Source organism: Copadichromis virginalis, linkage group LG4 (genome assembly GCF_057382275.1).
Source record: "Copadichromis virginalis isolate Kocher_CV1m ecotype Utaka linkage group LG4, C_Virginalis_male_GT1.1, whole genome shotgun sequence".
Lineage (NCBI taxonomy): Eukaryota > Metazoa > Chordata > Actinopteri > Cichliformes > Cichlidae > Copadichromis > Copadichromis virginalis.
In genome coordinates, this window is record NC_140621.1 from 22346697 (window position 1) to 22367411 (window position 20715).

A 20715-nucleotide genomic window follows, 5' to 3' on the forward strand; every position below is an offset into this window, starting at 1 on the left:
AGCCAGTGCATGTCCAGGCCCGTCTGAAGTTTGCCAGAGAGCACATGGATGATACAGCAGAGGATTGGGAGAATGTCATGTGGTCAGATGAAACCAAAGTAGAACTTTTTGGTATAAACTCAACTCGTCGTGTTTGGAGGAAGAAGAATACTGAGTTGCATCCCAAGAACACTATACCTACTGTGAAGCATGGGGGTGGAAACATCATGCTATGGGGCTGTTTTTCTGCCAAGGGGACAGGACGACTGATCCGTGTTAAGGACAGAATGAATGGGGCCATGTATCGTGAGATTTTGAGCCAAAACCTCCTTCCATCAGTGAGAACTTTGAAGATGAAACGAGGCTGGGTCTTCCAACATGACAATGATCCAAAACACACCGCCCGGGCAACAAAGGAGTGGCTCCGTAAGAAGCATTTGAAAGTCCTGGAGTGGCTTAGCCAGTCTCCAGACCTCAACCCCATAGAAAATCTGAGGCGGGAGATGAAAGTCCGTGTTGCTCGGCGACAGCCCCAAAACATCACTGCTCTCGAGAAGATCTGCATGGAGGAATGGGCCAAAATACCAGCTACTGTGTGTGCAAACCTGGTAAAAACTAGGGGTGCAACGATACACAAAATTCACGGTTCGGTTCGGTTCGATACTTTGGTGTCACGGTTCGATATTTTTTCGATACAAAAAAATGTTCATGCCTTTTTAATTTGTCATTTATTAAAATTATAAATATATATTTTAACTCAAAAGTACAGTTTTTAAATTTAACCCTAACCCTTGTGCGCGTTTTTTATTTTGACAGCGAATGCGCACCTGCGGACCACTTATGTGCACCCCTGGTTATTTAGCTCGTCATATTGCAGCCACAGAAATTCTTTTGTCCATGAAACCATAAAGCTGCACTTTCTTTTTGCCTTATAGTCTCATTTGTCATAACTTCTCCGTTTTGTGGTAAGCTTTTCTTTGGCTGTCACTTCTTCACCCCGACCTGTCTTATTTGGCTCAGCAGAGCTGAAATATAAATCCTGCTACTTTTACACACGGACTCACATAAGCTCAGCGATTCTCTGCGCGATCAACCTCTCACATGTTTAAGCTGCGGGAGATTTCACTTGTCATGTTTGCATAGTAAGCTAACGATTAATAAGACGATGTCAGAGGAATTGGTGCACAAATTATCATCACTCACAGATCAGTGCTGTCATTGCAAAGTGAAAGCAAAAAAACAAGCGCAAATTCAAACGCGATTTCAATATGTCACATATTGACAGTGGCTCACCGATGCCAATGACATAATTACCCAGCTACATTTCTGAAAGAATGCAAAAGCATTGACATATATTTTTCCTACAATAGCCCGACGGGCAGGGCAGAGAGATTTTTGTAGCCCGACTGGAAAGATCGCTAGCTCTGGGACGTCGGGCTAGCGATTTTGCAAGCCCTGTATCTGATTGAGGAATCACTCATCTTTGGAAAAGAGAGTTTATTACAGAGAAATGTCTCTTTCCAAAATAAAAGCTATACTATCCGCTTCTTCTGGGCTATATTCTCAGCAGCATAAGGAGAATCACGTGCTAACAGCTGTCTAAATGACTCGGCTAAAGTTAGTAGCATGCTTGTTGTTTTTGTCTTTGCACTAGGATGATGTCGGCGTAAATGTGCAGTCATATTCGTTGTGTTCCCACTAGTGCTTTCAGGTTAATCTCGTTGAAATGACCTTAACGCCACAACACGGCAAATCTCCGTTAACGAGCTACCGCCGATCGCCCCGTGCATGGGGCTAGACGGCCAACACGTTAACGAGCTAACTGCGCTAACACACTAGTTCACACCAATGTAATTAAGCATTCCATGGCACATCCAACATACTGTTTTACTTTAGTCCATGACTCGCTTACCTTCAGGGTCATACGTCACATGAAAACCAAAATAATTCCAAACGCCAGATCTGAATGAGGGTGGGGGAGGTCCATGTTGCAAGGAGAGCTTAACTTCTGTCTAGCTAGCTTGCCCTGCGCTCTTCCTCCTGACTATGCTGTCTGTGTTGAGCGCTCAGTGGATCTGCGCTCGACAGTGCAGCCTAGGCGGAGTAGTCGAACGCAGATTCACTGAGCGCTCAACACAGACAGCATCGTCAGAAGGAAAGTTGATAAAATAAATTACAAATGTTGTATTGTTCGATACATATGCGTACCGATCCGAAAGCACTGTATCGAACGGTTCAATATCGATACGAATATCGTTGCACCCCTAGTAAAGACCTATAGTAAACGTTTGACCTCTGTTATTGCCAACAAAGGTTATGTTACAAAGTATTGAGTTGTATTTTTGTTATTGACCAAATACTTATTTTCCACCCTAATTTACAAATAAATTCTTTACAAATCCTACCATGTGGATTCATGGATTTTTTTTTCACATTCTGTCTCTCACAGTTGAAGTGTACCTCTGGTGCAAATTACTGACCTCTGTCATCATTTTAGGTGGGGGAACTTGCACAATCGGTGGCTGACTAAATACTTTTTTGCCCCACTCTATTACCATATTGTGTGTGTGTGTGTGTGTGTGTGTGTGTGTGTGTGTGTAACCTCTTTAAGTTTTGTGGATATTATACATGGTTATGCTCAGGATATGTCGGCCAAATTCCACTGGAAATGCCTTTTGGTTAAACGGTCGGCAAGGAATTAGCATTTTCACTGTTAAATTTTTATTTAGCTTTAATGCACATAAAAAACAGCTGTTTGTTTAAGTGAAAATACATTGATGGTTTTTTTTGCAGTAATAAAGTTGTGGAGTTGTAAAGTATTTTTTCTCTCACGTCAATTATATCGTCAGTTATATCGTTATCGCAAATTTTCAAATATATATCGTGATAAATATTTTTGGTCATACTGCCCTGCCCTACTGGCAGCTTCATTTTATGAAAAAGAGAAAATAGCCAAAAACGGTTTTAATTGCAAACTTAACAAATTTGACTTATACCAATGTGTTGGGTCATATAAACAGCAGCTGCATCCAGCTAAGATGGTTCCAGCATCTGTTGTAGAAATTGAGCTGGATCTGAAGCGTCCCCTCTCATCAAAAAAGGAATATAGCACAATAGAAATGCTTATTAGAAATCAGGACATACAGACAGTGTCATTAGTTCTTGCGAAGAGATTACAATTTCTGGAAAACAGGTAATCACAGGCAAGCTCGCGTTAGATGGCTCAAAGCTGTGTGGGCATTTGTCCCCCTTTCATTTAAGTGCAATAATTTCCAAAATCAGTAAAGTCACAAGATTGTTGTTTTAATTGCAGAGGGGGTGAAGTAAAGACTGTAAAATGTGTTCAGCTGTTATCTACACAATCACTCCAAGCCAACATGGTTATGTGCCTAACGCATGTAAGGCCGAAACAAGGAAAGACGACTTTTCTGAAAAAAATGAAAATGTGAGACAGTAAAAAGACATCAGCACGAAAAGAACGCCACGCTGCAAAAAGCAGTCAAACAACAACATGATAATGTGGATATGGGGCGTCTTTCTAACGCTGGATAAACAGCAGAGCTATATCAGCTATAGATATTTCTCCCAAAGACAAGAACTAACAGACTTAAAAACTCCTTTGTCCCACACGCTATCAAACTGTTTAACTCCTCTCTGGAGGGGAGAGGGAGGGGAAACAGGAGGACAAAGGAGGGGGGAACAACTAAGCTGTAGTGCCTCTTCACCTCACTGTGAAATACCTTTTGTGCAACACTTTTGTAAATAGTCAATGGTGCAAATAGACCTCAATACTTGAAATGTGCAATTCACTTGTATTTTTATTTTTTATTCCTATTTATTCTTTTTATCCCCTTCGTATATTTTATTTATATTGTCTCTGTATTTATTTATATATATATATATATATATATATATATATATATATATATATATATATATATATATATATATATATATATATATATATATATATGTGTGTGTGTGTGTGTGTGTGTGTGTGTGTGTGTGTGTGTGTGTGTGTGTATATATATATATATAAAATATTCTGTAACTCTGTAACTTCTGTCGGTGCTGTGCTTTTTTTTGGAAATCGAATTTCCCAGAGGAACCCACCCGAGGGATTAATAAAGTTCTATCTAACCTAATCTAATCTAGATATGCAGGCAACATGTGAGTGAATTAGAACCCAAGTTCGCCAACAAGTTAACAAGTTTCTTGCGGTAACTTAAACTGTAGCAGCAATCACTGCATGCCTTTTCAGCCAATGTTCTGTGGCAGGAACCGACCTGCGTTTGTGCTTTGTTCTTTGTCCATACACCATCAATTAGCATGGCATTTGTTCAAACACTGATGAGAGGCCTCAATTTTGTTGGACTTGTTGTAAATTAAAGTTGCGTTGTGAAACTGCACATGTGGAGTGGAAGTATAAACTGCAGGAGGTTCTAGATTTATTTTTATTCAGTTACCAAACTTTTTATCTGGCATTTATCAATTTTCTCTATTATCAGATAATTCGCTAAATGCAGTTTTTATGACTTAGTGACCATTGATATGAAAAGCTGCTTTTCCTATAGTTCCTCCTTTAAGGTAGGTAACCTCCTGAAAGGGAGGAAACTTTGGAGTGCACCAAGTTTGACGACAAATGTATCGTGTATGCTGCGGCACTGGCAACCACAACATGCGAATACTGCCTTAATAAAAAAGCTACTAAAAGATAACACAAGGTGTCACCACAGCGGGTAGCGTTGGATGCCTTTTGCAAAGGGATCCGTCTCTCCTCGCAGAATTGAATGACGGATGTTAGGGAATTGTGTAAACCACTACACTATGAAGCCACTACAGCTCTTTAAAAATAAATACAAACATAAAATAAAATAAAAAAATGACATAAACCAACAATGAAATCAAGACTTTATAAATGAGGAAAATGGAGCAATTTTGCCTTCTTCACACACATTGACTAAAAAATAAAACAAAATAAAATAAAATGAAAATTTTAGCCAAAGCCCATTGTTCAGTTCAGCTTGCTGCCTTGGACATCCCACATATAGCCTTTGTCTACTAGTTCCTACTTGGCTCAAAGCGAGGAGGTTGGACAAAACTCAAACCGGTATTGGTTGTTTTCCATTACAATCATTTACCACCTAATGTCCATGGGGTCATTATAGCAACACAGCCGAAAGTCCCGTGACGTTATCTGTATGTGACACAAACGCCACAATATCTCCCCCTACCACCACTTCCCCTGCCAGTGGCGGACTCCCTCAGACATCGGTGCGTTGGTGGTTCTTTGTGTCCGGGGGTGGGCGTCCAGGTACACACCGGCTCACTCCTTGGCGGCCGCTTATCGGGGCCTGGAGCCTGGGGCTTGCTCGGGCCACTTCGGAGGTGGGGTGCCCCCGGCCTCTCGGCCTGGGGCTCGGTCACTCAGGCACGGCTGGCTGCCGGCGGAGCTCACGGGCGCGTCACTGCAACTCCCCCTGGCTTCTGCTCCGCGGCTGCTGAGTGAGCCCTCATCTGGGACTCTCCTCAGCTCTTTCTGGGACAGTGGCGCGGCTGCCCCTCTGTTGGTCTTCCTTGGTCTCTTGTGTTCTGGGGGCCTCTGGATGTCTGGAGTTTTGATCTCCTCCATACCTGCTTCATGCCCTGGAGGACGGGGCTGTGGCCCCCCCACACCCTCTAGCAGATCATTACATGAAGGAACCTTTTAAAAAAACAAAAAACAAACGCGTCCATGCTCACAGGTGTACACACGGGTGATCACACCCACAAACTACACCCTTTTTGGCTCCTACCTCAAAGCACACTGTGTTCTGTTGATCTTATGTGCTGCACAATAATGTTTAGTATTTACTGTCATATTCCCATATATCATTGTGATGTTGTTTATTCTATTACTCTTGTTCTCTTCTGCTTGTTTTCTTTTTTCTTTCTCAGCAGGTGACCCAGGTGATTGATATATGCATTTTTTTTTTTCTGCTCATTCTGTTGGTTTTTGGTTTTTGCCCTTCTCCCCCGTCCCTCTTCTCAGCTGTTTCTCTTTCCCTCTTTCTTTCTCCCCTTCTTTCCCCCAGTCAAGTCTGTCCCATATTCAGTAAGTGAAAATAAAATAAACAATAAAAGGTGAATCTAATGGACCATTATGGCAAGGCTGGGATGGTCAATTTGGTAAAGTAAATCCGTTGGGCATCTTTCTTTGCCTTTAGACAACAATTCTGATGGCAAAAGAGCCAAACGGGACAGGCACAAAAGAACAAAAACAAACAAACAAACAAACAAACGCCACAATAAAGCAGAATGTTGAAGTAATGGTGTACCTGCTGCTCGGCTTTTTGTCAGTATTTTTTGTGCTCGTTTCCGGGTTTTTAAAAATGGCGGTTTTGATTTCCGTGAAGGAGACACTCTCAAGACTCATCAAATGGCACCTCTGCCAATCCGTGGTATGCAGTCTGTTGACATAAAATTTTCAGATCACTTGGAACTCCAGCTGAGTAGGCACTACAAAAGTATCTGGTACCATCACCTAATGGAAAATCCTAAAAAATAATTCAAGCTGTGCCAAGTCAACCCAAGTAGTTACTAGTGGACAAGGGCCCTTCTCCATTAGAGTCTACTCAGTATCTAAGTTCACGAAAGTTAAAACTGCCAATTTTGAAACCCGGCAACGAGGGAAATATGTACCAAGAAGGAAAAAAAAAACCCAAAAAAAACCCACCACAGACCGAGCTGCAGGTATATTCTTGCCTCAACGTCCACCTTTTTTGTAGCGTTCATGTCGCATATTAATTATGGCGCAGTACGCTCGAACACTTTGCAATGACGACAACCACGCATGTGGTTAGGTAGTACTAGATCATAATGGAAAACCGGCCGATCCGAGTCAATCTGAGTAGGTACTAACGGAAAAGGGGCTTTAGAGTGTGAGCAATGCAAAGGGCAGACCTTAACAGGGGTGTATGGGAAAAATTATTTACTGCACACACTCAAAAAACTGGCCAAAGAACATACAATGGGTTCATTCGGCTGCTTATTCTTGCCATTTCCTTTGTAACATTGTTATCATAAAACCCATGGCACACAACACCTAGAGGCTTATTCTTATTATTTCTAAATAACTGCCCCAAGGTGTTACCAACATGGCTGCAGAGTGACATAACTTGTTTCTAAAAGATTTCTATTTGAATATACGCCAAAGTTTTTTGTATAAAAATTATAGGTACATAGTGAGAGCACGATACTTACTAACATCTTGTATGACCTCTGACAAAACACTGTTTGTGTGTTGTTAATGTATTCTGTACCAATTATTTTTATTATGTTAATTATACATTTAAATCTTGTTTAAAAGACCAATATGACAATCTGCTCCCTTTTAATTAGGTATGATGATCAAAGAAAACCTCTGAACTGATGAAACAAAGAAATATAGGAAACGTACTGTTGTATGTGAAGAGAAAACGTGCGAGTGGGCTGTTTTCCACTCATTTGAGTGGCACTGCAACTGTAAAAATTTTAATATGGTGTTTTATAAGAACTATGATGATTTCAAGATGTTCAAAATTAGCTGCCCACGAAACATGTAAAGCTGGGGCTGCAATCATTTGCGGCCGTGTGTTTATAAAAACCGCAACCATTTAGAGAAATGGACAAGAAAATTTCTGGGCAAAACGATCTAAGATCACAAAATATAAATTTTTTTATTAATTTTGGGGCAAGGAACTGAATGAATTAAACTGCTGAAAATACTTTCTCAGAGGATTTTAGCGATCCAGTGCCACACCTGCTTCTCATCTCCACCAATTACGCCACACGAGACATCAGCCAGCACATCCAGAGGTTTGTGAAAAGCACATTTTAGCACTCTTGAACACTACCAATTAGAGATGGACCGATCCGATATTACGTATCGGTATCGGTCCGATACTGACCTAAATTACTGGATCGGATATCGGAGAAAAATAAAAAATGTAATCCGATCCATTAAATATCACGAAAGCACCTCACAAAACTTGCAACACGCCATAACTCACCTCAGAACGTTAGCACGTCGGAGCAGTATGCATCACGTGATAGAGCGGCTGTGGCATGCGGGACCTGTCGGTGGTCTGGATAGCATGTGGAGCTTCGCTAGCAACCCGGCATTTCATCTCTGACAAAGTTATCCCCGAGAGAAGTAAAGCAAGTGTGTAAGTCCATCTCTGAATGTTTGTAAAGCATTCCTGCGTTAAGCTTAACTAGCGACTGCCTCTCGCTCTCCGGCTGCTACTTCAATCATGAAACTGCTAATGATCAGCTGATCGGCTTTTCTGTCGCAAGTCCGTCTCTCTTGTTTGTTTTTGGCCCACTTTGCACCAGAAAGAGGAAACCAGCGGCTGAACAACAGCAGCACGTTTAAGCTTGATCAGCTGTTGTTAGAATTTATTTAATATTACTTTCTACACCAGGATCTTTTTCTACGTAGCTGACGGCTGGTAACTGTGCAGGGGCGGATCTAGCAAAGTTTAGCCAGGGGGGCCGATAGGGCATTAACAGGGAAAAGGGGGCACAAAGACATAATTTTCTTTCTTATTCTCATTTAAAATGTCGAGCTTTTAATTATTTAATATTTATCTGAATCTTACACCCAAAGTTTTAATCTGATGTAAAATGTATAGAAGTCCATTATTGTATATAGTAACTGTTAAGTCTAATATACCCTAGTAAGCTATAGTACTTTTTCCTTTGGGAAGGTACCATCTGTGCAGTCTGCAATTTTGTTGAAGAAAGATGTTGAATCTATTTAATTATTCTTGAAAAATAATTGATTTCTGTGCAATTTTTTTTTCACACTGCATCAAATTAAGGTTGATTACGTCGATTAAGCATCATGAGGTGGAGCGTGAGGGGTGGTTCCCTATTTTTTATTTATTTATTTTTGTTGTTGCTGGGAGTTGGAACCCTATTAGTTAGGTTGCTTAATATTTACGCTAAGTACTCTTTAAAATACCAGAATAGGGAGGATGGTGTAGGTCTAAGTTTATTAGATTGATCAGTATTGCTGAACTATGAAATATTTTTTTTGCATACAGGTATAACAGAATAGCTTTAGTGTAGTTGTTGTTTTAAACTTGAGTATGAACTTATACAAAATGCAGCAAGATATTTAAAAAACAGTTTTGTTGATTAAAAAAACACTATATCGGATTCATATCGGTATCGGCAGATATCCAAATTTATGATATCGGTATCGGTATCGGACATAAAAAAGTGGTATCGTGCCATCTCTACTACCAATACACCCAGGAGTTGGTAGTCTCCTAGACACCGAGGCCAGAAAGAGGAAGAGAGAAACCCGTTAGGTGAGCGGTAGGATTGAAGATGGCTGCTACTGCCTGTGGTGCTGACACGCCCACTCAGTCATACAAATGAAAACAAGCGACACTGGCCTGAAGCCACAGGCACATACTGACAAGAGAGTAGTGCACCATGGGGGAAAAAACAAAAACAAAAAAGTCACACATTAGCAGTATTTGATGTTTTTGTTAATTTGTGCCTGTGAACATCAGCTCTGTACACAGTTGGCTTGATGTGGCATAGGGTGATGTCGTTCCTATCGGCCCAACTACTAATAATAGTTACCAAGGTGACTCAGTCGGCAATATAATGTGTAAATAACAGTCAGGATGATTTGGACAAACACGCTGAAGCCCCACAATATTTAAATGATCAGTCAGTAATTAGCGTTGAAATTTGAATGGACTGCATTCACACAATTTACTTTGGAATTAATATGAATTCCGTTTATTTGACGAGCAACAGAACAATCGTTTTTTTAAAGTTGGTCTTTATCCCTCGAGCATGCCACAATTTAAACTAGAGGAGGTCTCCGAGAGAAAATGAGTGTTGCACCACGAGTGACACGCTCCTCTATTGATTTACTAGTGGACGATCGCCTTGCTCTTAATTTAAAAGTTGTGTGCCTGCTACACCGCTAACCCTCATGTTTCCCTTTAAACCAGGGAAATATGAGGGTTAGCTGTTTAGCACTGCTGCAGTGGTCCTCCTGGTCAGGGGGAGGGGTGTCCACCCTAAGCAGAACCCAAAGAGTGTGGAAATATGCTTGATGCGCTCCTGCAACAAACCCCCGGTGGCTGCTGAGCAAAATCTTTATGCTGAATCCAACCAGCAGAACAGAAATATCCGAAAGATGCAGCTCATTATTGCCCTGTTTATTTTTAACATATAGCCCCACTTAAACATGCAAAGGGACACCTCTTGAAACATAACATTTAATAATTCTTTAAAGAAAACATGGGTGCGCAACCATCTACCTGCATCTCTACTGCTCCTGTGGAAAACACTAAACATCCTACAATGGCTTATTAAAAACATACATTTTGTGTGAACATCAACTAAAACAGATAGTTTCCAACTGCAGTGGAGGAGGAAGAAGCCCCAGGTAGGGCTGCTTTATTGCCCAGCGAATGTTTCGGTCACCTTTCTGGGTGGGTGACCTACATGGGTTTAAACCTTATTGAGCATTCCCAAAAAAAAATTGCATTTCAAACTTAAAGAGATTCTCTACTTAAGTGCTTCCCACAGGGAGATTTAGAAACATCTGAAGGTTCCCGCTACCCTTCTGGGTAGGCGACCTGGAGATTAGTTTTTACATTAACCCCGACTGTGTTTTATCACTCCCCTTAAGCTACACCTAATTTCTGCTCAGTGTATTTTTTGGTGGTTTTCTTTTTGCTTATCTCCACAACATGCTGTGTTCTTTCCCCTTCACATCTTTGGTAGCACCTTAGTGCCATGCATTTTAATATATGAGCAGCTCATTTCACCATTCTAAGTTTGACAGCTCAACATATTCCTGAAAATTGATGCTTCAGCTTAATAAGCCACCTGAAGATTAAGATTCTTAGCATTACCTAGGAATCTTATTAGGAATCGATTAACTAATGCAAACCCAGCAATGAAATGCAAGTCTTCACTGAAATAAGACCCTACATGCTTTTTTGATGCTTACAACGAGTAAACCCTTAACGTCATCAAGGCTTAAATTGGTAGACAACTACACTGTATACAGATGGAAAGTATATACAGAGTACTTCTGCAGCAGTAGCTTTTCAGCAAAGTGAAAATAGTGCATATTACTTTTCCACAGCTCTGATTCAAAAGTGTATTTTTCAATACAACTGGACTATTTGAGGTGTACCTTAAAGAGACATAATAAGAAAGGATGTCCTCAAGTTTAAAAAGTCCCCATGTAATTGCGAAGCAATCCTTGCATTGTTACTATAGTCATGCGTTCGTTTCTTATTTTAATGGGACAAAAATAAAAAGTAAGCTCATCATATCAAACAAGCCAATAGACTGTTATGTTTTCTTTTCCTAACCACAAACACAAATCACAGGGTGACATAACCTGTAAGGAGGAGGCATGCCGTGTAAAGGAAAGAAAAAAAGTCCTTCCGTCTTATTCGAAAGTCCTTTCTCGAGTAGGATCAGCAAAGTTGCTCTTCAGGTTTCACCGCTTAACAGGCAGACCATTGGGCTACCCTCTAAACGCCTCAGACTTCCCCATGATAGCTTTTTACAACAGGAAAGGATATGCAAATATGCTTCCCTGAAGAAGAAAAAACAGCAGAAAAGTTTGCTGTCCAGTTCGTGTTCTAAACTAACTTAAAGCAAAAAACCTATTTCAGCATGTGAGGAAGACCTGATCTTTCACTGGCAGTCCGACTATCACTCAGTCAAACAGCAGGTTTATCAACAGCTTGTGCTGTCACGAATCTGCACGGCTCCAGTGTCAAGGAGCACGACACAAAGTGCGATTCAACTCCAGACACCGAAGCAGCATTTTCATCAGTGCTGCCAGAGCCCTGTAGTTTTCCTTATCTTAAGATATATTATGATGATAAAACACAATTTAGGCATTTAACATTTATCCCAACAAAGGTTGAAAAGTTGGGAGCAAATTCTGCCTGTTGAGCAGCTGAAAACCTCGTGTGATGGAAATGCATTGAGCTTGAGCCCCTTTTACGCCATTTGTCTTTTACAGCCATTATTTTGTGATCTATAGATTAAAGCAAACTATTCCTATAACATCACCATGTGCTGTTTTCCTGTGAAAAGTTGCAGTCCGCTCAAGTGACCGCTTTCCTGTACATAGATGATGCGTTCACTTCTGTTGAGGGGCACAAACTGTGCACAGTGTAGCTTGAAAACTGTGATTACCACTATTACTACTACTACACCTTCGTCACAACAGGTACACTAAAAACAATGCCCTGTCCTTACCTGGGCCATCTGATCCTGAGGGAGGTGAATTGATCTTGGGTCGCTTTGCAGTGGGGGGTCCCACATCCATAAGATTGTCAGCCATCCTCGTCGGCAAATATTACAAGCGCTTAAAGACACCGACGAATAAAAGTAGAAATCAGTCCAAATCTTCGCCCCCCGGTTTGCAGTCGCTGGTCACTTGTATTGTTAGGCGCCAAGGAGCAATTTAACAGTTTTTTCCTCCTTTTCTTTGACTGGCAGACTGGCGAAACGCCGCCTGGAGAAAAAGGATTTCAAAAGATAGGCAACAGCGCCACGCTTCGCCACCTAAGATCACCCCATGATAATCCAACACCCAACACCCACATAATTATCCTCAATAATCACGTCCAAAAATTATTTCAGTCCGAGAAAAATAAATAAAAATCAATCATAAAATATGGCACGAAGCATAAGCGAATCCCTTTCTCCGCAGATCGCCGATTTCACGTCCGCACAGAATCATTTTTTTCGCAGTCGAAACGAGCAGCCATAAATTCCGTTTTTGGCTTAAATAAAAAGATCAAAATTCGAAAAATATTTTCTATGAGACGGATTATTTTTCTGGTCGCTGTCTCCCGATAAATAAAGCGTCTCGGGACGGCGATACGGCGAGAAGCGGCGCTCTCTAAAAGGGAAATCAAATATACAGAGGGCTTTCGAGACGACAAAACCCCACTTAGCCCTCACATATTTGCATTATTTCTAATCGGAAGAGCTCACGCTTCGATTTTCTGCACGAAAAAAGCCGTTTGAGTCCGCTCCGTGTGGCTCCGATCGGTTTTTTAATTTAATGCTCCCCCCGAAATCCAGACTATGAGCCGCGTCAAGATGGCGGCTGTTGATTCCTCCGATACAAAAAAGTTTTTTTTTTCTTCCCAGCTAGACTGTGGGGGGAGGGGGGAGGCGCGCTGACGCCCTGACGTAAACCTGTGTCCCCACCGTGCGTCATGTGGACGTACGAGAAGTTGCCTCTAGGGGTGGATTACACAGAAAAAACGAGCTACCTGTTTCAAACTTTTCAAACACCCAACAGTCGCTACCTGAAATGGAACTTTTTTTTGTATTTCGCAGGCTAAAACGCGAGTCAATGCTATACACTGTTATATAGAAACAGATAAAGCAGCCTTTACTTTTAGCGAATACACTATCAAGTACACAAGCTATGATAAACCAGTATGTGACTATTGGTGCTTACAGGAAAGGTTTTAAAAACTTACATATTATCCCATCAAACTTATGTCTACTTACTTATATAAAAATCAAGTGAAGATTCTCTGTGAAGTGTGAAAGTAGATGATTAATTTTTGGGAAGAAGCACCTTTCAGAGTATGAGTGTGTGTATATATATATATATAAACTAACTAGAAAACAGAAAACTACAATGAAGTACTAGCCAAGCACACAGTCGAGCTTATGTCTTTGTTATAAATGTGTATCGATGCACCAATGTTTAAGTTGCATGAAATCTTGTAGCTGCCTGTATTGGTGGATAGCATAATCAGTTAAGAAATATAATTAAAAAGCTGCACTCAGTTAAATGCATTGGACTAGAAAGTACACAGTTTGCTTATGAAATACATTTGAGGGTAAGTGTAAAGTAAAAAACAAACAAACAAAAACTTGTACCATGTACGTCTATTGTTTCAATCTATCACTGGTAGTATACAGGCTATAAATTCATTAGGACAACATTTCCCAGCAACTGACTTTATTTATTATTAAATTTAACTTCACCTGTTAGCGTGCTATATACAAAAACATATCCAAAGAAAGCAACAGTTCATAGAAGTGGACCCATTATGCTTTTCTTCTTTTCTCTCATATATAATTGTTTTATGTTACAATATCAGACACACTAACCAAAAAGTTTTGAATAATGAGGTTGATGTACAAAAGAAAAAAAAATTCACTTTAAGCCCAAAGTTCAGGTTTCAGACACTTTCTACTGCTGACTCAGTAACTGCAGAGTCCCAAACCTCTTCTTGCATTAACATCAGCACAAAAACTGTAAACTGGGAGCTTCATGAAATCAGTTTACATGGCTGAGCAGCTCTTGTAGGTGTAATGTGTCCATATAGCGTAGGGTAAAGGTGATAAAGAACTGTGAATCATCCAAAGTTACTTTACTAGAGTGCAAAAATCGAAATAATGACCCAGAAAAGAGCATAATAGGCCCCCTTTAAAACTTAGAGGGATCGACAGCGGGCTACTTTTCAATACTACCAACCAGAGAGGTCTTGCAACGTCTCCACAGTTTTATTTGGCTAGTTTGGATTAAAAAGGAACTTAAATCTCTACCAACTGAAGCCTCACTGTTCACATTCCTGCTAGGATTGGAGCATCTCTTCCAAAATACACACAATCACAAAGTTTTACAAATGCACACATTTTTTTTTAAACACACATGCAAGTATTATTCCAACATTGTTAAAATTACCCAGTTCTTAAGACAAGTAATATTCTAATACATGCGCTTATATAAATTCTAGAAAATGCTCAGATACTATACAATATAAAGGCATACCGCACATTAAAAAATGAGCGCCTTTACCAGTTAGTATATGATGACTACAAGGTGTGCACAAAATACCTGCAAATTAAGAAGACAACAAAAAGAGAAAATCCAAGAGATGGCAATGACACTCTTTGGCATTAATATTTGTGCCATTCTGCTGATTCAGAATGCCACTCACATCTCATTAAATCACAGCAAATCAAAAGATGCGCTCATGTTTGCGGTGACACAAGGGAAAAAGAAGGCATGTCAAGTGTGAGTTAACACACCTTTCAGATTTTCACCTGTTCAGAGTAAAAAACAAACAAACAGCTTATTCAACAGGGCTTATCAAAATTATTAAGGAAAATTCCATTTAAAAGGTAGCTCAACACTCAAGAATTATGACCACTATTAAGTGTTTAACCATGAACAGTAATGGTTATTCCCTTTATTACAGTGTAAAAAAACCAAAAAAAATGGAATGGTGCTAAGGGTTGTGTGCTCATAAGCAAAGGAAGGTTATTTTCCCTTTTAAACCATTGTTGTTACATTTAAACCAACTGCATAAGTAAATTATTATAACATTATAAAATAAAAGAGAAAAAGGAATTTAAAATCCGCAATAAATCCAAATAATGTCACATATTTGGCATATTTATATTTACTTATACATGTCAAGAAAAGGCACTGCTGAAATCTCATCTTTCAATATTTTATCAAATTAAATGATTCAAGCACAAGCGTCAGTATTTTAAATTTTGATCAATATTAAGTGTCTTGAGAAATGAAAAGCAACAGAACTTTAAAATATGACATGTTTAAATTTAAAAGGCACAAGCTACCCTAACTCCACACTTAGAAAACAATGCGAGCAAACTATTTAACTATTAAGGTGTTGTTAGCTGCAGCAGCTTACATAAATTACTTGATGATGAATTATTTTTATTTGCAACGCTTGTTCTATTACTTGAGTTCAGGTCAAGAAATGGTGCACTGGTGAAACCATTTTTACGTCTGAGCACACAATCCTTTTTTTTTTAAACAGCAGAAGAAAGAAAATGTAACAGCAAGAGAGATGAAAACTGTTCTGACATTATAGATAGAAAAAATTAAAGGGAAAGCGAAAAGCACAGAGACCCTTCTATGAAATACCTTTTGGTGCACTGCCGTTTGCATTTACAATGCCGTTATGTAAAGTTTTCATGTCACTGAAAGTATGAAGCTGTAAAAGTGTCCAGATGTTTGCATCCAGTAATGTCCTTTAGATAACAGAAAGTAGATTAAGACGCCTCAGATAGAAAGTTCAAGTTTTGTGTAACAATTAACACTATTAAACACATTTTTATTGTGACATTCCACTTTGATCATCCATGTCCTAAAACACAATCAACTAACACACAGTGTAATCCATAGCTAACCCAGGCAGTTTTATTCTCTAATCCATCTAAAAAAAAGAAATTAAGACACAATTTAAGACACTCTATAGGTACGCCAGCATCTTGTAGGACCCATTAAAATACTCACTAAACACAGTTAGATAGTTTGAGCTCCTACAAGAGTCTGGATGTGCAGAGGGCACAAACACTAGTAGCAGTTAGCCTATGATGCTGCGAGCATGCTGATTAAATGCAGTTTAGACCATCATGCCTCAGTGCTGAGGCAATGCAAAGATCTTAACTGAGGCCAGAGAAAAAGCTGCCACATCAGCAAACAAGTTTCTATTTGTAAACCTGCAGTTTCAGTCATTTGAGTAACTCATAGGCACCTCCCCTTATTAAAGCCTAAGTGATCTTACTATACAGACACACACTGCATAAGAGCAATACACTCACTCGACAACTCACAGCTCAGCCTCGTCTGCCTTTAGCCTGTACCGATTTGTTCCCGTTGTGCCTTTCCTGATGCGTTTTCTGGTTTTCAAGAACAACATGGACACAGGCTCTGCAGGATTTTAGTGCGGTGCATTTTTTTTTTTACTCGTACATAATTTTGCCCTTCGCTTGTCACATATTGTGATGTTTTACACATTGTTGCTTTTCTTTTTAATAAAAGGCAAAACTATCATAGCAAAACATAGTTTAAAAAGTAAACCTGTAACAAAAGCAAAGCTTTTCTTCCCAAAAAGCTTTCTAATTTACAATTTTCCCTTTATGTTGTTATTCCCTTATTTATAAAGGCTTAGTCTACATAATATTCTACTCTAAAGGCACTTAAAAAGACATATGAAAGAAATAATCAAGATTAAAGGTTTAAAGATAATCAAATAAGTTAATGGCAGATAATGGGATCTGCGACAGGCAAGAGAAGGTCCAGAGTCAGCTGTCACATTTTCCCTTTTCTTGTGCGTTACTGCCTAAGACCATCTTTGTGGTCCACCCTCCACTCTCGATAACATCAGCCAACTGTGAGCCGTTTTCACACATGTACAGTGGGGCAAAAAAGTATTTAGTCAGCCACCGATTGTGCAAGTTCCCCCACTTAAAACGATGACAGAGGTCAGTAGTTTGCACCAGAGGTACACTTCAACTGTGAGAGACAGAATGTGAAAAAAAAATCCATGAATCCACATGGTAGGATTTGTAAAGAATTTATTCGTAAATCAGGGTGGAAAATAAGTATTTGGTCAATAACAAAAATACAACTCAATACTTTGTAACATAACCTTTGTTGGCAATAACAGAGGTCAAATGTTTACTATAGGTCTTTACCAGGTTTGCACACACAGTAGCTGGTATTTTGGCCCATTCCTCCATGCAGATCTTCTCGAGAGCAGTGATGTTTTGGGGCTGTCGCCGAGCAACACGGACTTTCAACTCCCACCACAGATTTTCTATGGGGTTGAGGTCTGGAGACTGGCTAGGCCACTCCAGGACTTTCAAATGCTTCTTACGGAGACACTCCTTTGTTGCCCGGGCGGTGTGTTTTGGATCATTGTCATGTTGGAAGACCCAGCCTCGTTTCATCTTCAAAGTTCTCACTGATGGAAGGAGGTTTTGGCTCAAAATCTCACGATACATGGCCCCATTCATTCTGTCCTTAACACGGATCAGTCGTCCTGTCCCCTTGGCAGAAAAACGGCCCCATAGCATGATGTTTCCACCCCCATGCTTCACAGTAGGTATGGTGTTCTTGGGATGCAACTCAGTATTCTTCTTCCTCCAAACACGACGAGTTGAGTTTATACCAAAGAGTTCTACTTTGGTTTCATCTGACCACATGACATTCTCCCAATCCTCTGCTGTATCATCCATGTGCTCTCTGGCAAACTTCAGACGGGCCTGGACATGCACTGGCTTCAGCAGCGGAACACGTCTGGCACTGCGGGATTTGATTCCCTGCCGTTGTAGTGTGTTACTGATGGTGACCTTTGTTACTTTGGTCCCAGCTCTCTGCAGGTCATTCACCAGGTCCCCCCGTGTGGTTCTGGGATCTTTGCTCACCGTTCTCATGATCATTTTGACCCCACGGGATGAGATCTTGCGTGGAGCCCCAGATCGAGGGAGATTATCAGTGGTCTTGTATGTCTTCCATTTTCTGATGATTGCTCCCACAGTTGATTTTTTTCACACCAAGCTGCTTGCCTATTGTAGATTCACTCTTCCCAGTCTGGTGCAGGTCTACAATACTTTTCCTGGTGTCCTTCGAAAGCTCTTTGGTCTTGGCCATGGCGGAGTTTGGAGTCTGACTGTTTGAGGCTGTGGACAGGTGTCTTTTATACAGATGATGGGTTCAAACAGGTGCCATTCATACAGGTAACGAGTGGGGGACAGAAAAGCTTCTTACAGAAGACGTTACAGGTCTGTGAGAGCCAGAGATTTTCCTTGTTTGAGGTGACCAAATACTTATTTTCCACCCTGATTTACGAATAAATTCTTTACAAATCCTACCATGTGAATTCCTGGATTTTTTTTTCACATTCTGTCTCTCACAGTTGAAGTGTACCTCTGGTGCAAATTACTGACCTCTGTCATCATTTTAAGTGGGAGAACTTGCACAATCGGTGGCTGACTAAATACTTTTTTGCCCCACTGTATCCCACCAGAACATCTACAATTGTCCCTTCTCACATGCTGCAGGTGACAGTCCACTTCACGCTGCTGGAAATACTCCTTTTGGTTTAGATGAAGGTGCTGCTTTCTTAGCATGTGCAAGAAGCAGGACACATAACGTCCATCCTTTGCCACGAATTCTCAGGATAAGTGCCTTTTCTATCTTTACACAGGCCCAACTGGACATTGCCTACACTTTGTGCTATAAGGAGCTTACTGTGGAAAGCCAATTTGAAGTCTGATCAAATGTTTGTGCTCCTATATGCAGCTCAATTGGGTAATGTCTAGTAAAAATTATGTACTGCAGTGCATGTGTGAAAATGGCTATATTGTCACAAACACACACAAAAAAAAACAACTTGCTTCTTGGCTGGTGAGGCGAGAGCTTGGGGTCTTTTCACATCCTCCATCGCCAACTGAAGTAGGACCAAATGTACAGTGATTCTACACATGCCAGCTGGAAGGAATGAGAGCTTAAAGGGTAGAGGATTGATGATGAAAGCGGCACACTTGACGATTTCTAGAGTCTGGTTAACTCGCCAACATTACCGCCAGTTTCATCCTCGCAATTGTCCTTCTTGATATCCTTCAGGGGATTTGTTGACCTTTGGGATGTATCCTGCTGGGCTGAGATGATAAGTTGTTTGTTTTCTGACAAAGAAGGGGGTCCTTCAAGATTGGTTATATGTACAGATGTCAGGCCAGTGTGAGACTTTGATCGCCTGGCAGCAGAAGTTTCTGCAGTGGGACGTCTTTCACGGCTATCTACCTCTTTCACGTGAGTAAGCCCTGTTGTACTAGGGGAACCAGTGCTGGCACTGGGTACCATAGTATTAGTACTGCTTGCAGTGGTGCTGGTTGCAGGGACCATGCTTGCAATTTCGTCAGTGGGTGAGCGCCCGATGCTGCCATCCACCTGTGCTCGGATCTCTGGAGAGACTGAGAGCTGGTACTGAGGCACCGGGCCACTATCGCTGCTTTTAGGATAAAGGAAGGTCTTCATCTGACCTTTGCCCTTGACATTAACTGTGCCGCGATAATCAAACTCGTAATCCATGCCGCTAAGAACACAGTAACTCTCTTCGCTGACCTGGACACGACACTCCACGCCTGTGGTATCCATGCGGCTGGCAATGTTGACCGTGTCGCCCCAGATATCATAAAGAAGCTTGGTGGTGCCAATTACGCCTGCTGTTAGAGGCCCGTGATTAAATCCAATACGAAGCTTAAAGCCAAACCCTAACATGTTCTTGTTAAAGTCATCCACCACACGCATCATTTCAAGGGCAAATTCAAAAAGAGCTCGGAGGTGGGCGTGAGGATGTGCTGCATCTGCACACTGCTGAGCGTTGAGTCCTGCTGCTGCCATGTAAGTGGCACCAATGGTCTTGATCTTTTCTATATTAGCAAAGACGGGCTTCCGTAGGAGCTCATCAAAGTCTCCAATCAGCTCGTTGAGGACACGATAGCACTCCTTACCTCCTTCATAGCTTTCTTCATAAAATTCACTAAAGTTAACAATACTGGCAAATATTACACCCACATTGTCATGGTTCTTGGAGTAGCTCTGGGTAACCTTGAGCTGCTCGGCCACATGTATGGGAATGATATTGCGTAGCAGCCAGTCGGCCTGGTCCCTCATGTTCTGGATCTTGATGCGGTGTTGATCAGCTTCCACATTGCCATGGTAATGCAGACGGTAACTGACCTCAAATTCACGGTTAAGAAACCAGACCAAGAGAAGGAGGAGGAAAAAGGCCACACAGGCCTCACGGCCGAGAAGGTCCTGTGGGTGGGTCTGTGGGTCAAGTTCCAGTGGGCTGTCAGACATGACAATGGAGGTGTTGCTGTTGCTGCTGCTGTTGTTCTGGCCATCAGACCTGG

General features: G+C 41.0%; 2 protein-coding genes across 3 annotated transcripts in view; both read right to left on the minus strand.

Moving 5' to 3' along the window:
• The window catches only part of crebbpb (CREB binding lysine acetyltransferase b), a 46919-nt gene extending 33796 nt beyond the window's left edge, over positions 1–13123 (minus strand). For both annotated transcript variants that reach the window (XM_085454235.1, XM_085454234.1), the window contains exon 1: positions 12262–13123. In XM_085454235.1, coding sequence (XP_085310361.1) covers positions 12262–12346 — 85 coding nt within the window. In that variant the 5' untranslated portion in view covers positions 12347–13123. The remainder of the gene's footprint in view (positions 1–12261) is intronic.
• Positions 13124–18422: 5299 nt separating this feature from the next.
• The window catches only part of adcy9b (adenylate cyclase 9b), a 37724-nt gene continuing 35431 nt past the window's right edge, over positions 18423–20715 (minus strand). Inside the window, exon 10 of the mRNA XM_085454238.1 lies at positions 18423–20711. Within this exon, the coding sequence (XP_085310364.1) occupies positions 19352–20711 (1360 nt within the window). The 3' untranslated portion in view covers positions 18423–19351. The remainder of the gene's footprint in view (positions 20712–20715) is intronic.